General features: G+C 40.2%; 2 protein-coding genes across 4 annotated transcripts in view; one reads left to right on the forward strand and one right to left on the reverse strand.

Moving 5' to 3' along the window:
• The window catches only part of NEMF (nuclear export mediator factor), a 79,341-nt gene extending 77,443 nt beyond the window's left edge, over window positions 1-1,898 (forward strand). For all 3 annotated transcript variants that reach the window (XM_084884999.1, XM_084885001.1, XM_084885000.1), the window contains exon 33: window positions 64-1,898. In XM_084884999.1, the coding sequence (XP_084741125.1) occupies window positions 64-141 (78 nt within the window). In that variant the 3' untranslated portion in view covers window positions 142-1,898. The remainder of the gene's footprint in view (window positions 1-63) is intronic.
• KLHDC2 (kelch domain containing 2) lies at window positions 299-13,054 on the reverse strand. The gene is made up of 13 exons (XM_084885338.1): window positions 12,719-13,054; window positions 10,140-10,219; window positions 8,099-8,216; window positions 6,284-6,399; window positions 5,932-6,013; window positions 5,684-5,767; window positions 4,925-5,005; window positions 4,792-4,850; window positions 4,327-4,436; window positions 3,440-3,512; window positions 2,215-2,302; window positions 2,071-2,123; window positions 299-1,817 (listed from the first exon to the last, which is right to left on the reverse strand). Exons 1-13 carry the CDS (start codon window positions 12,863-12,865, stop codon window positions 1,694-1,696), a joined length of 1,215 nt encoding a protein of 404 aa, XP_084741464.1. The 5' UTR covers window positions 12,866-13,054; the 3' UTR covers window positions 299-1,693.
• Window positions 13,055-13,496: the final 442 nt, after the last annotated feature.

Below are 13,496 nucleotides of genomic sequence, written 5' to 3' on the forward strand. Positions count from 1 at the left end.
TCATAAAAAGAAATATGATTGACATATAGAATGTGAAAATATTCAGCAATTCTCTTTTTTTAGGACACGGATTTATCAAGAAACATTCCTGGCAAAGTGAAAGTGTCTGCACCCAATCTTCTGAATATAAGAAGGAAATAGCTGAAATGACATCCTAGAATATATAGAAGAGCCACTTTTATAGTCTTTTGGAAGTTCAAAGATGAAAAACCTATGTAATCAGACTTCGGCTTTTAAAAATGAACTAAACATTGCCTTGCTATATTCGCCAAAAGGACTTATTCTTATTTTATTTCACTTTTATAGAGAGGAGACACTGTCTATGATAGGATTTCCAAAATATTTGTGGACAGTTAAATGCTAATTATAGTTATTCTAAATTTTCTCAAAATTTGTGAGGTTAATAGTATTCATTTCATGTTGTAAAGAAATTGAATAGTGAAATGGCTCACTCAGACTATTGGCTTGGTAGCCTACTGTATAGAATGTCTAATATAGCTATCACTCACGGGCCAATCACAAGTTGTTGGTTGGTTTGTTTTCTGGTGGTGGTGGTGGTGGTGGTGGTGGTGGTTGTGGGGGCAGTTAAACATTTAGAATTGATTCTTGAAAACCCTAAGTATTGAAGGAGTAAGTTTCCTTCTGTCTTATACTTGTCAAAATGTATAAGATTTAAAATATAGATAATTCCCATGACTAAGTTTAAGGAATAACACCTTGATTAAATCGGTGTTGAACATTTCCATGCATTTATACACCCTCACTTTTCACCTACTTTCTTGTAATCTCATTCAGTTCTGCACCATTTTATTCCACCTCTAGTAAGTATCAATAGCAAGTTACTGAGTACCTTAACCTATAATGTCAGAAATGCCCTTTTTGGGTTACCAAGAAAGACTATAGATCCAGCTTTCCTCTATTTCCTAGCAAAATGGAGAATAAGGTCACACCTTATTCTCCATTCTTTTATGAGCTACCAAACTGCTACTTTTTAAATGGTCAGATAAACAGCTACTTCTACTTATAGTCAACATGACCACTTCCTCCAAACCTTATACCAAAGCATTTAAAGTCAAGTAGTAAACAGCTGTTTGTCCTTCCAGAATTTATTTACCAGTTATCAGTCTTACTGAGAGTATTTTTCCCTTTGAAATTGGTGTTTAAAAAACTTTATAATTATGTAGCCTCATATTGTAAATACAACAAAATAGACTATTGTTGCCATTAAAAAACATCTAAATTACTTTTTGAAATAACTTCAGCTTGGGGGTGGTGTAAGTGTATAGATGATGTGTTGTGGAATTGTGCACCTGAGATCTGTATAATATTGTTAACTAGTGACAACCCAATACAATCTCAATAAAAGGGGGGGAAATAACTTCACCATTTAAGTGGTAAGAATGTTTCTACCGATAGAAATCTTGAAGTTATCAAAAATGAAATATAACTACCATTCCTTGGAGTAAAGCCCAAGAATTAATTTTCCTTTGTTTTAACAGAAGACATTTTTACCGGTGTTAAATACATTTATTGTAAACTTTAGACACAAAAATAGGTTCTTTGGGCCATTCACATGCACATTAAAACCAAAAAGCTGCAAAACTACACAATGCATATAACTATACAAATGATGCCACTCTGATGTTCACAGAATTGCTGTCCATGCAAGGTGTGCAGGCATGATCTATGAAACCTAAGACCCAGAAGTGTTGTTACTACCAAACCTCTGATGAACACTGTGAAGTAAGTGTTTTGGAAGGCAGTTCCACGAGTTGGCTAACATTTCTTTAAAGCAAATGACTGCTTCTAAGCTTAGCCTGAAAGAACAAGGAAAGAGAAAAATAATTTCGTTTTGCTGTTTAGAAGTACCCTCACTTGATGAGCTATTAAAATAAAAAGCAAGAAACCATTTTCTTTAAAGGTTTTCATAGAAACTGGTTAGTTGGATCTATGAAACTTGTTAGTACCCTTTTAAATTATCCATAAACCTTGTTTTTCAAGAGCACTATTTTAAAGTGTTAAGAAACACAATTTTAAATACCCTAAAGTTCAAAGTAAAAAGCTATTTACCTTACAAGAGATTTTGGTTGAACTGAAAATATGAGTACTTCATTACTGTGTGCCTGAAAAATAGAAAATATCAAAAAGCAAATACTTCACAAATAAGTCTCAGCAATATTATGAAGTCTCCTTTAACATAGATGGTATACTTACCGCTCTGTGGTGGACAAGGAGGTTATTGGCACATCCACCAAAAACAATTACTTCTCCTTCAGCACTGGCACACGCTGTATGCCATAATCTACATTCAGAACAAAAGCTTGAGTTTGCAGTCACCCAAAACACCAAGTTGATCATTTATACTACAGAATAGACTGATAAAATAAAGACTAGAGATCTTTAGTTCAGACTAAAACAACAGGGTGTGAGAAGCAATTACTGAAAGAAAAGTAGCCAATGCTAGAAAAATCAGTTTTATTTGGATGTCAGCATTTCCTCTTTGGTCCAGACGTACTCTGCAGTGAGGGGTGTGAACTGACACTGTTCTCTAGATCTTGGTTAGCAGTGAGATGTGTGGGAGATGTGCAGTATAGCCCTCTTCCACTTCTCAGGCAGGGAACTGGCCTTACACAAAACCTGTGAGGGATGCTGAGTCTGCCTCAGGAAACAAAGCATCTGAAGGCCTGGTGATTCTATGGAAATAATATTTGTGCCAAATGGAGTCTTAGTGGCCTGATTATACTGAGGTTAGAGGCTTAGGAAAAATGCAGGTTGACATATCTTAATGTGCTTTGAACACCTAGTTTAACTATCATTTCTTTCCAGTCTTTGTACAGTTCTTCTGAGGTTAACAACAAAAATAACTGGGTGTTTAATAGACTCCTTTTTCAATGGCTTGACTTCTTACTCTTTGTTATGCAGTGCTATTGAATATCTAATGTTCTTGATTTTTTTCCTGATATACATTAATTAAGGTTTTGAAATTCTCTACTTTCCGGTTCCTTTTTCTTTCTTCTTTTTTTTAATAGTAGCCTAGATGCAGTTCAGTTCACTTAGGTAAAGAACTTGATTATAAATATTAACTATATCAGTAATTTTATGATAAAGGACAAAGTAAAAATCAAAATCCATTCCTGTTTTTCAGAGATGATGGAAAAGAAAGCATCTGATATTAGGATGAGTTGGGAGTTTTTTTCTTTCAAAAGAAAGAAAAACCTTAGTGAATGCTAGGGTATTTATCATTCTGTCTCATACACCTCTGTGGACCTCATTAATTTAGTATAACAATTACCTTTTTTTAAAATATATATATTATTATTAATTTCAGACAGGAGGAGAGAGAAACATTGATGAGAGAGAACTATCGATTGACTGCCTCCTGCATGCCTCACACTGGGGACTGAGCCTGCAACAGAATTACCTTTTAAATAGTTCATACCTTGGTTTGTCAGTGTAGGGGTGATTAAACTGTAGCCATTCATTTTTACTGATACAGTAAGTCCAGGCATCACCTGATTGAAACAAAACAAAAAAACTATTAAGTATGTTCTACCAATGTGATATTGATATTTAAAGGACACAGCTTTAGCAAGAAAGGTTATCATATTGTGAGAAGATAAGAGAAAGTATATTTCCTTCTATCCTCTGCAATTAACCAAGTAAGCCCTTATATATTAGAGTCCTTCAGTAAGGCTTTTAAGTATTCCAGGGAATTTCTTTACAGAATTAGATGTATGTCTTACTATGAAAACAATAAGGTTATGTTATAGGGTCAAAATTAATAGTAGACCTTCCAACTGACCCTACTGCCCTAATATATCCAAATAGACTAATTTTTTCCAACTAAGTATATATGATAAAAGAATGATAATTTATCTTTTTTTTTAAAGAAGGCAGTTGAGAGAGGTGGTTTTAAATATGATTTTTTTAGATTGATTTCAGAGAGAGGAAGGAAGAGGGAGAGAGATATTAACATCAATTCCTCCTGCATGTTCTCTACTGGAGATTGAGCCCACAACCCGGGCATGTGAACTGACCGGGAATCAAACTGTGACCTCCTTGTTCATGGGTCAACGCTCAACCACAGACATACCAGCTGGGCTCTTTTTTTTTTTTCTTTTTTAATTTTTATTGATTTCAGAGAGAAAGGGAGAAACATCAATGATGAGAATCATTGATTGGCTGCCTCCTGCACGCTCCCTACTGGGCCTCTACAACCCAGGCATGTGCCCTTGACCAGAATCAAACCTGGGAACCTTCAGTCCACAGGCCCTATCCACTGAGCCAAACTGGCTAGGGCTGGACTCATATTTTTAAACAACTTACTTAGTGGCTGTTTATCAGTGGTAAATCCTCCAAAGAGAAAGAGATGATCTGAAGAAACTGGTGTCAGTGAGTGCCAAGATCGGCCAACTGGGCACATGCCTTGTGGGATTCTGAAAATAATAGCTAAGTTATAATATGGACTTCTAAAAGTAAATAAATATTGAAGTTTTCTTTCAAAATGTATATGGGATTAAAGAAAAAAGTGACTTGAAATTTAAAAAGGCTTTCTGGTATTAACTTCATGCTTTAGAATGAACTATTTTTATTTTCTTTGATGGTCAACTTTAGACCTTTTCTTTACAACAAACATTGAGCACATACTATATGCCAGGCACACAGTTAATGGGAACTGGAAATACAGAAAATTTAAGCAAGTATGTTTTATACTAATAACGGAGAAAAGGGAAAAAGCCACTGAAATTTTTTGAAAAACTTTTCTAAATAATTATCTAACGTGATACCTACAATTCATTCCACTCCCATGTATCCAGATTAAGATAGTGAAGATCATTCATTCTAGCATCCTACAAAAGGATAATTAAATAGTTACCATTTTGAATAATTTAAAGCAAGTCATTGAAACTGTTTATATACTCACCCGGTATCTGCCTCCGAACACAAAGCCCTTGTTTCCAACTGTTGCGCAGGCGTGGGCGGCGCGAGGTGAAGGTGCTTTACCCTGTTAGTTATCAAAGCAATTTAATAAGCAAGTGAATGTTTTATAAATACCAGTCTTCAGAACTCGAATATACTCATATAATAATGGCTAATATGTCTCAGGTTCTATGTTAGGTGCTTTGTAGTATTAAGTCATTTAATTCTTATATGTTCTACGGTTACAACGGTTTGGGCTGAGGATATGTGAATGACAAACCACTTTCCACATAAAAATATGCAGACACTTGAGCTTTCAAGCTGAAGTATAGACTTTTAGTCAATAGCAGTACTAACGCAGACTAGTAAACCTGGGAATTTTAATTTTATATTTTGAGGTACTATATTACTAAATGGGCTAGTTAATAAATAGAATGCTTGTTTTATTTTTATCTAAAAGCTAGCATATTATATGACATCTTTATCAGAGGAGAAAGAAACTGATATTTGAGGAACTTAAATTCTGAGAAGTGCTAGGTCATTTATTACAAACAATAGCACTCAGTATCTATTAGATATTAGATGCTGGGTTGGTCTACACATTCATTAAACTTTTCTGAGTTCTAGAGTGCTTGAAGAATTATGAAAGCCATGGCCCTTCTCCAGAAAATAAGAAAAATGAACTATCAATATTAACACCACCTCCCAACTTCCCTTCTCTAAATAGTCATGCTTTAATAACCCATTCTTCTTCAGTACTCACAGTAGTTATAGGCTGACTCCAGATAAATGTTTCAGTGTCTAAAATATGTACATGATCATTCCATCCTCTTGGGTGACTTGAATTCTACAGAAAATAGTTATTTTACAGTTACTTTACAAAAAGTGTTTGCAAAATTATATAGCCTTGGTCTGATTTATTATTAATAAAATGAACAAAACTACTACCAAACAAAATGTATTATTTCAACATACTAAGTAGGCCATTTGCAAATATGAAACTTCACTTACCCAAAAAGATGTTTCATCAAATTCAAAAGTTCCCAATACTTTATCTTCAGGTAAATATCCATACCCTCCAAAAAATATTAACCTATTATATTAAAACAAAAACTTAAGACATTAAAATTCAGATAGGCAAATCAGCATACAAGAGATTTTTCTTCTTTGTTACATGAATTGCAAAGGCACAATATACTCATAATAATGGCTATATGTCTCAGGGCTATGTTAAGTGCTTTGATGTATTAATTCACTTAATCCTCATTCCTTCTACGGTTACAAAGGTTATTAGCTAAAGATACTGGAAGGCAAACCATTTTCCACATAAAACACCAAACCTGTAGTGCTGCTGCTAACTCACCTGTTTTTATATACCCAGACACCAAGTTTATCCTTTGACGACGGAGGAATTCCTTGGCAATCAATTCTTTCCCATTGTAATACTCTGTCTGTAGACCTTAAATCCAGCATGTAGAACTGTCAAAAGCAATGGTTTCAGTTAGATTTAGTTATGTGAAAGAAATTCAACGTTGGTATTTTATTTTGCTGTGGTTTATAATAAGAATGTCATCTAATTCAATATACTACATACATGACTACAAACTTCTTGAGTCCAGAATATAAGTTACCTAAGTCACTAGGCATCCTGTTTAGTTCAGCTAATGTTTTTTTTTTTTCCCCACAGCCACACTTTTTTGGTGAAGGAATAGAATATATTGGTTTACATTCTGTGCTTTAGATAGGCACTTAAGAGTTTACTGATCTAATTTATGGATATCAGGATGTTATTATAAAAAAAAAAAAATCAGACTTAGCAATTGCACTCCAAATTCAACTTAACAAACACGTCTTATGTGCCTAGTTAACTCTAGGAGCTAAGGACAAATCTTAAAAGATTAAGCACCTTTAAGGGTTCACATCCAGGTGCTTGAATAAATTTGACATATATATATGTTTTTTGTTTTTGTTTTTTTTACTTATGACTCCCAAGTCACTTGATATACTAGTGACTACAATTTCTCTGAAAACCAAGATCTCTTTCCCAAGCTTCCTCATGTTGTGCAAAATTATTTTTCTCCTTGGCCCTAAAAAATACATGGTTCAACTACAGCCTATAGCTGTGCTTCAGAACCCTTTCTTTAAACAAAATCTAAGTAAAAGCCTAAAATATAAAAACAGAAATGGTGCTACTCCTGTTAAAATGGTAGTGGAAGGGGTGGTCTGGAGCCACCTAATACCATCATGCTCTCTCACAGATGCCCGGGAAGTCCTAGGAGTAGTCTGAAACCATCTCAGCCATATGCTCCACCTATATTTCCATGAACAACGTATTTGTATGCACTTCTGCATCTTGATACCTATATTTTGGCTCCCCCTTCGAATTGTATTATCCAATTCAAGCATCACTTTCCTACCAAACACAATGTCAAGGAGTCTTTTTCAAATTCAAAAATATTTACTGAACTATGTTACAACAGCCAGGCTCTGTGTATCTCTGTACCATATGCTACTGAAATCATTTACCTGTTACATGTGTCCCTTCTAGAATGAGCTCCAGGAGGCGTAGACTCATTCATCTCTGAGTCTCCAATGTCTAACCAAGTGCTCAACATAGAAGGTGCCCACAAAGATGCCAAATAAATGAATTTATGACTCTACCTTTCTGATTTCATGTGTCTAGTGTCCTGAGAGAACAACTGATCATCTTTTTCCTATTTGGGTAAAACATGAACAAAGTCTGAATGACAATATCTCATGGAGCCAGATCATAAAAATGTTAGTATGTACTATTTTGTCAGTGTAATTTATCCTTATGGCTTTCTGAGTGGTGGCCTGTTAATTTTACCCTGCCCCCCCTTGATTACCTCGTTTTCATCTAATTTACTGTTATTCATCTAACACTCCAGGTTGCTAAAAGAACAAGTAGCTGCAAAGAACACAAAGAAAAACAACATAGGAAGTTACTGCACACAAGTTACCCACCAAGTTGATTTTATAAAAGGCCTAGATAAATACAAACTGGTAGGCAGAATACTGAAATGCACATTTATACAACAATCAAGTACATGTATTTTTTTAACTGGGACGAGAACAACTATGAGCTAACCATAGACGTCTAAAGTTGTCTAAAAAAAGAATAAAACTGCCTTGAACCGTAACCCTTAGAAACACTAACCTTATTCGTGTTGCCTCGAGAATGGTGTCCTCCAAACAAGTACAGCGCCCTGTCTGCATACACAGCACAGCTTCCTGACATGGAAGGAGGAACATCACCTTCAGCGTTCATTTTTTTCCTGAGGGGAAAGCAATGTAAATAAGCCTCCCAAAAGAGAAATACAAAAATATTTTTCTATTTCTACTTCTATTCCCACAATAAAGGGACTGACTAGATCGTGTCTAGGGTCTCATCTAGCTCTAAAACCAATTCAAAGAAAGAGCTCTTTCCTCTTCATTCTACAGCTTTGCCAGCTGGTCCTGCAGAGGCAGAATGAGAGCTCCTAAAGCTGTCACATTACTCCAGATGCACACCATTTTAGGTTTTTTAAACTAAATTGTTTGCTTTTTATTTACATGGCCATAAAGTGGTTGTTTTGTTTTTGTTTTTGAGTGGTTCAGGCAAACAATGTCCCAGTCCTGACAGATTAATTCAGTAGGTGTTTCTTATTCGGTCACCGTTAGCCATTCAAATGAATCTGATTCAGACTGTATGTGATACTCCTGACACTTGTGTAGTCCTTACTGTCGGTCAGGCACTGCTCCCAGAGCTTTACATACTTAGACACATTCTGAATCTAAAAATGAAGCTGAATCAAACTAAAAAATAGAAGATTTAGAATATTAAGTCACTCAAGGTCTTCTCACAAATCATTTTATAATAAGGTTTTACGTTTTAATAGGCATATTTTTTAATTATGGGGCTGATTTATTATTTTTATTATTCATTTATATTTTATTCCTCACATGAGGATATTTTTCCATTGACTTTTTAGAGAGCAGGAAAGACAGAAATATCGATGTGAGAGAAACACACCAATTGGCTGCCTCCTGCATGAGCCCACCAGGCTCCTGCAACCGAGGTACAGGCCCTTGACTGGAATTGAACCTGGGACCCTTGAGTCCCCAGGCTGAGGCTGTATCCCTGAGCCAAACCGGCTAGGGCAGTGGTTGGCAAACACATTAGTCTACAGAGCCAAATATCAACAGTACGACTATTGAAATTTCTTTTGAGAGCCAAATTTTTTAAACTAAAACTTCTAACGCCACTTCTTCAAAATAGACTCGCCCAGGAGGTGGTATTTTGTGGAAGAGCCACACTCAAGGGGCCAAAGAGCCACATGTGGCTTGCGTGCCGCAGTTTGCTGACCACAGGACTAGGGCTGTGGGGCTGATTTTTAAAAATATGTAGAATTTCATATTACAGGGATACTATTATATATTTCCAATTATCTAGGAAAAGATGGGCAGACAGCTCAGAAAACACTGATTAACTATATACAGAAGAATCCTAACATGCTTAAACTGTTAAATCCAGTAGGAGTACTAGTCCAGTTCTGAGATCTATAATATGTAATATATGTGAAGCACAAAGTTCTCACAATGCAAACCGAGGAGGAAGACTACTTCATAAATCCTCAAACACGACTAACCCCGCCTTTTGAGAATCAACATTAACCCTGCCACAGACATACGAGTCCCACTCGGGTCATGAGACTAGCAAAAGACCCTTTCAGCATCGCCCCCAGGAAGGCAAATTTAGGGTGGTTTTGTTTTTAAACAAAACACACTATTTCATGGAGATCTTAATGTTAGAACTCATTAAAATAAAATACCATCTTTATTTCTAGAACATACAATCTATAATTTTTTGCATTCAAGATGCCACATAACAAAGGACATAATCTTGAAAAATACATATTTGGAATTTTTGTTATATTTCCATTCCAGGATCTGAAGCCTCTACCTCTATTTTAATAATACTATGATACTTTATAGAGTCCTGAATAGAAATTTCTCCAAGGATCATAAAAAAAATCTAGTAATTACTGATATTTCTGAAGAGACGCTAAAGAGTAAGCTTAGCAGCTAGACCAAACTAGCACAACACTTTTCAGAACATATAGCTTAGCATCTTTAATTCATTAGAACGGGCTTTACGGAGTTTCTTTTTGTTTGCAACATTATTTGAATGTTTTAGTCCCTCTTATAAATCCAATTACCATCTTCCAGTCTCCATGTTATAGATCCATAGTTCTTCTCTAGGCAGATAAAAGTCATATAATCCTCTGACTTGGTTACTCTAAGAAACAAAGAGAGAAAATTGAAAATATAAAAAAATAATTAGTATTCTAAAGAGACACTATTGTATGTTTTTTCATATCTGTCTTGAGATACTGAGAATTATGGAAAATTAAATAGGTCCAACAAATCCATCAAATGCACAGTCCTCCCTACTCCATGCTACATACTCCAAATAATGCTTACTATAGACAGCTCTTATTTCCAGAGCAGCTATCCTGGTGTGGGTGCAGTGGTGCAGGAAGCTAAGAGGTCACCAGGAAATCTCCAAGGTCACTTGATCCTGAACAGACCAGGCACCAAATGTCAGTTGCATGGCTTCAGAAGAGTGTCCCTGTGCAGTGGTCGGCAGACTAAAGAAAAGTCTACCTTTAACTCTTCACCCACACTGGCACGTGATGTACAGGTTTCTAGCCATTGTTTCCTTTAACCCATTCATTCTCTACCAAAATGCAGAGAGGGTAGCACTGCAAATACGCAAATATTAAGTCTTTATGCAATATTTCAAGTTCCTTGTTCTGCTCCATTTCCTTCAGGTAAAATTTTTAACAGACTGTGTGTATCACATACTCTTAGAGCTAGATGAGTGCTACCCATGGATTGCTTAACACTCACAACCACCCTAAAAGGTAGTTGGTATTTCAAGAAAACAGGATTTTTAGAGATGATTTATAGAAGGTACCTGGCGTGTAATAGAACCAGGATTTCAGCCTTCTTTCCCTGAATTTGCAACTTCAACTACTGTCAGCGAGCCTTTGAGCCTTGCTGGCCACTTTCTGAGCAATGTCCACAGTCAACAACTGCAGTTCACTGAGATGGGGTGTCCCAGACCACTAAGCTTGAGTATTATACGGAAATAGAGCACCCGGCAATGCGAACCTTTTGCTTTTCACTCCACCACTTGCAAAGGGAAAGGCTAGGAGACAGGAGGCTTACCCTGAGGAGATGAGCCTGGCATAGAGGGAAACTGACCACTGTGTGAGAAGCTAGGGTTTGCTGCCTTCAGAACAATCTCCAAGGCTGCCTGTGCCTACCCTCAGGGCTCTGGCCAATGTGTGGATAGCCTGTCTTTAACCACCCACCTAGTTCACTGCTATGCCTCACCCTGCCTCAGCCCTCAGCATCCAGTACCTCAAAAACAGCATCAGAAATATTCCACCCTGACTCCCCCACACCTCCCCACGCCCAAAGAAAGTCCCATTCCCTCAATGCTGATTTTTACAGACAGAATTTTAAAGTAGTTTAGACTGAAATATGATTGACCAACAGGTTTACTTTTCTCCTTGGCAGTTACTTACATTTCAATAAGAGTCTCCACATACCTACCCCCTTCCTCTTAACAAGCACTCTCTAAACACCTACTCATTAGAGGCTGAGGAAAACACAAATTAGATTGGCTAAAAATAAAAATAAAAATACTTTTGTTGTTAAACTACACAAAATAATCAGACTGCCTCAGCACTTTATTACATCTATCCTTTGAGTCATCTCAAAACCTGTCAACTATGATCAGATTAACTACCATGAACTGAAATTTACTGCCAGAGTCACAAAACAAGTCATCAAAGGAACAGGTGTAGGGGACTAGATTTCAAACAAATGGGGGAGGGAGGAGATCATTTTCCCCCCAATATGTTTTCATTGATTTTTAGAGAGCGGAAGGGAGAGAGAAATATCCATGTGAGAGAGACACGGATTGGGTGTTCTCCCATAAGCACCCCAGGTATCGAACCTGAAACCTGGGCAAGTGCCATGACCTGGAATGGAACCAGCGACTTTCGGTGCAGGAGACGATGCCCATCCGAGCCGCACGCGCCGGGGCCGAGACAAAGAAGGGGCTAAAAAGAATGCCTTTGGGGGGGGACGCACTGGGGCCAACTGAACGGATGGCCCGGTTCTGGAACGCGGACTGTTACAGGCAGGTTCTAAGAGCAAAGAGGAGACCCAGCGGGCAGGCTGAGGTGGGAGGAGTCCCCAGAGGAGGTAGAAAGAAACGCCACCGGCAACTAATTACATTGTTTATCCTCAGGATCAAGCAGCTGTTGATACTTTTGGTTACTGGTAGAGCGTTTCATTAATTTTCTTAATTTTTTTTTTTCCTGAAAAATTCCAGCCCTGTCTCAGCGGGAACCCACCCTGAAAAGCTGGAACAGGGAGCGGCCCGCACAGGTGCGGGGCCGGGGCCGGGGCGCTGCTCCTGCGGCCTCGCCGGCCCCGGGGGCCTGCACCCGAGCCCCCGCGTCAGCGGCCAGCGGGGCCGGGGCCAAGGCCTCGGTTCCGCACGCCGCCGGCTCTCACACCCCAGCTTTTACATGGAATCACGGCCAGGCCCCCGGCGCCCCCTCCCCCAACGCTCCGGGTCAACAGCCTCGCCCGCGGGCGCGGGGGGCGCGGGCGGCGCGACCAGAGCCCGGGGCCCTGGGCCCGGGGCCCGGGTTCGGAGTCCCGCTCGCGGGCCTAACGCGGGGCGGGGCGCGGAGCCGGGCGCGGGCCCACTGACCTTGTAGCCGCCCCAGACGAACATGCGGCGCCCGTCGCCCACGGCTACGTGGCCGCTGCGCTCGGCGGGGCAGGCGAGCTCCGCGGCCTCGCAGCCCCCGTGGGCCGGGCCCGGCGAGCCCTCCGGGTCGTCGTTGCCATCAGCCATCTTGAGGCTGCACGGCGCTCACCAACAGCCCCCGCGGCGAGCGGACGGACAAAGGAGCGGGAGAAGCAGGAGCCGCGGCCACGGGGACAGCGCAGAGGCCGCCCCTCGCCGCTGCGCTCCGTCCGCGGCCCCTCGGAGGCGGCCCTGGCAGCGGGGCGCGGGCGGGGCGGCGGGAGGGGCGCCGGGCCCGGCCGCCTCCCCGGGCGCCCCGCCCCCGCCCCCGCCCCCGCCCGCTCCCGCCGGCCCCGCCGCCGCCACCGGAACCGCCCGTTTCGCCGCGGCCGCCGCCGCCCGGGCCCCCAGCCGGGCCCGGGAGCCCGCGCGCCGAGCGCTCGGCCCGGCTTCTCCCACTTTTCTCCTCGGAACCCCCCGAGGCCGCAGCCTGAGGCGGTGAGTGGCCCAGCCTCTGCAGGGCCCTGACCGGATGGAACCGGGCCCTCAGGCCCACAGGCCACGCGCCATCCACTGCGCCAACTGGCTAGGAGGGCTTCAGCAGAGATCTTTAGTTTGAAAAATCACTCGAAAAGCGTTTCAAAACCCACCACTGCCCAGCCATTCAGGCGAATCAAGTAGACACACACGGACACGGTTTTATATTTAAATTAGGTCGAGCAATTTTATATTGTAATTA

The sequence above is a fragment of the Pipistrellus hanaki genome, assembly GCF_964339955.1.
Source record: "Pipistrellus hanaki genome assembly, chromosome: 1".
Lineage (NCBI taxonomy): Eukaryota > Metazoa > Chordata > Mammalia > Chiroptera > Vespertilionidae > Pipistrellus > Pipistrellus hanaki.

Coding starts and splice junctions, on each gene's coding strand:
- KLHDC2 (XM_084885338.1), bottom strand. CDS start 12,865: ATGGCTGATGGCAACGACGACCCGGAGGGCTCGCCGGGCCCGGCCCAC. Junction 10,220..12,718: donor TCGTCTGGGGCGGCTACAAG/GTCAGTGGGCCC, acceptor TTTGTTTCTTAG/AGTAACCAAGTCAGAGGATT. Junction 4,851..4,924: donor TGTTCGGAGGCAGATACCGG/GTGAGTATATAA, acceptor ATCCTTTTGTAG/GATGCTAGAATGAATGATCT.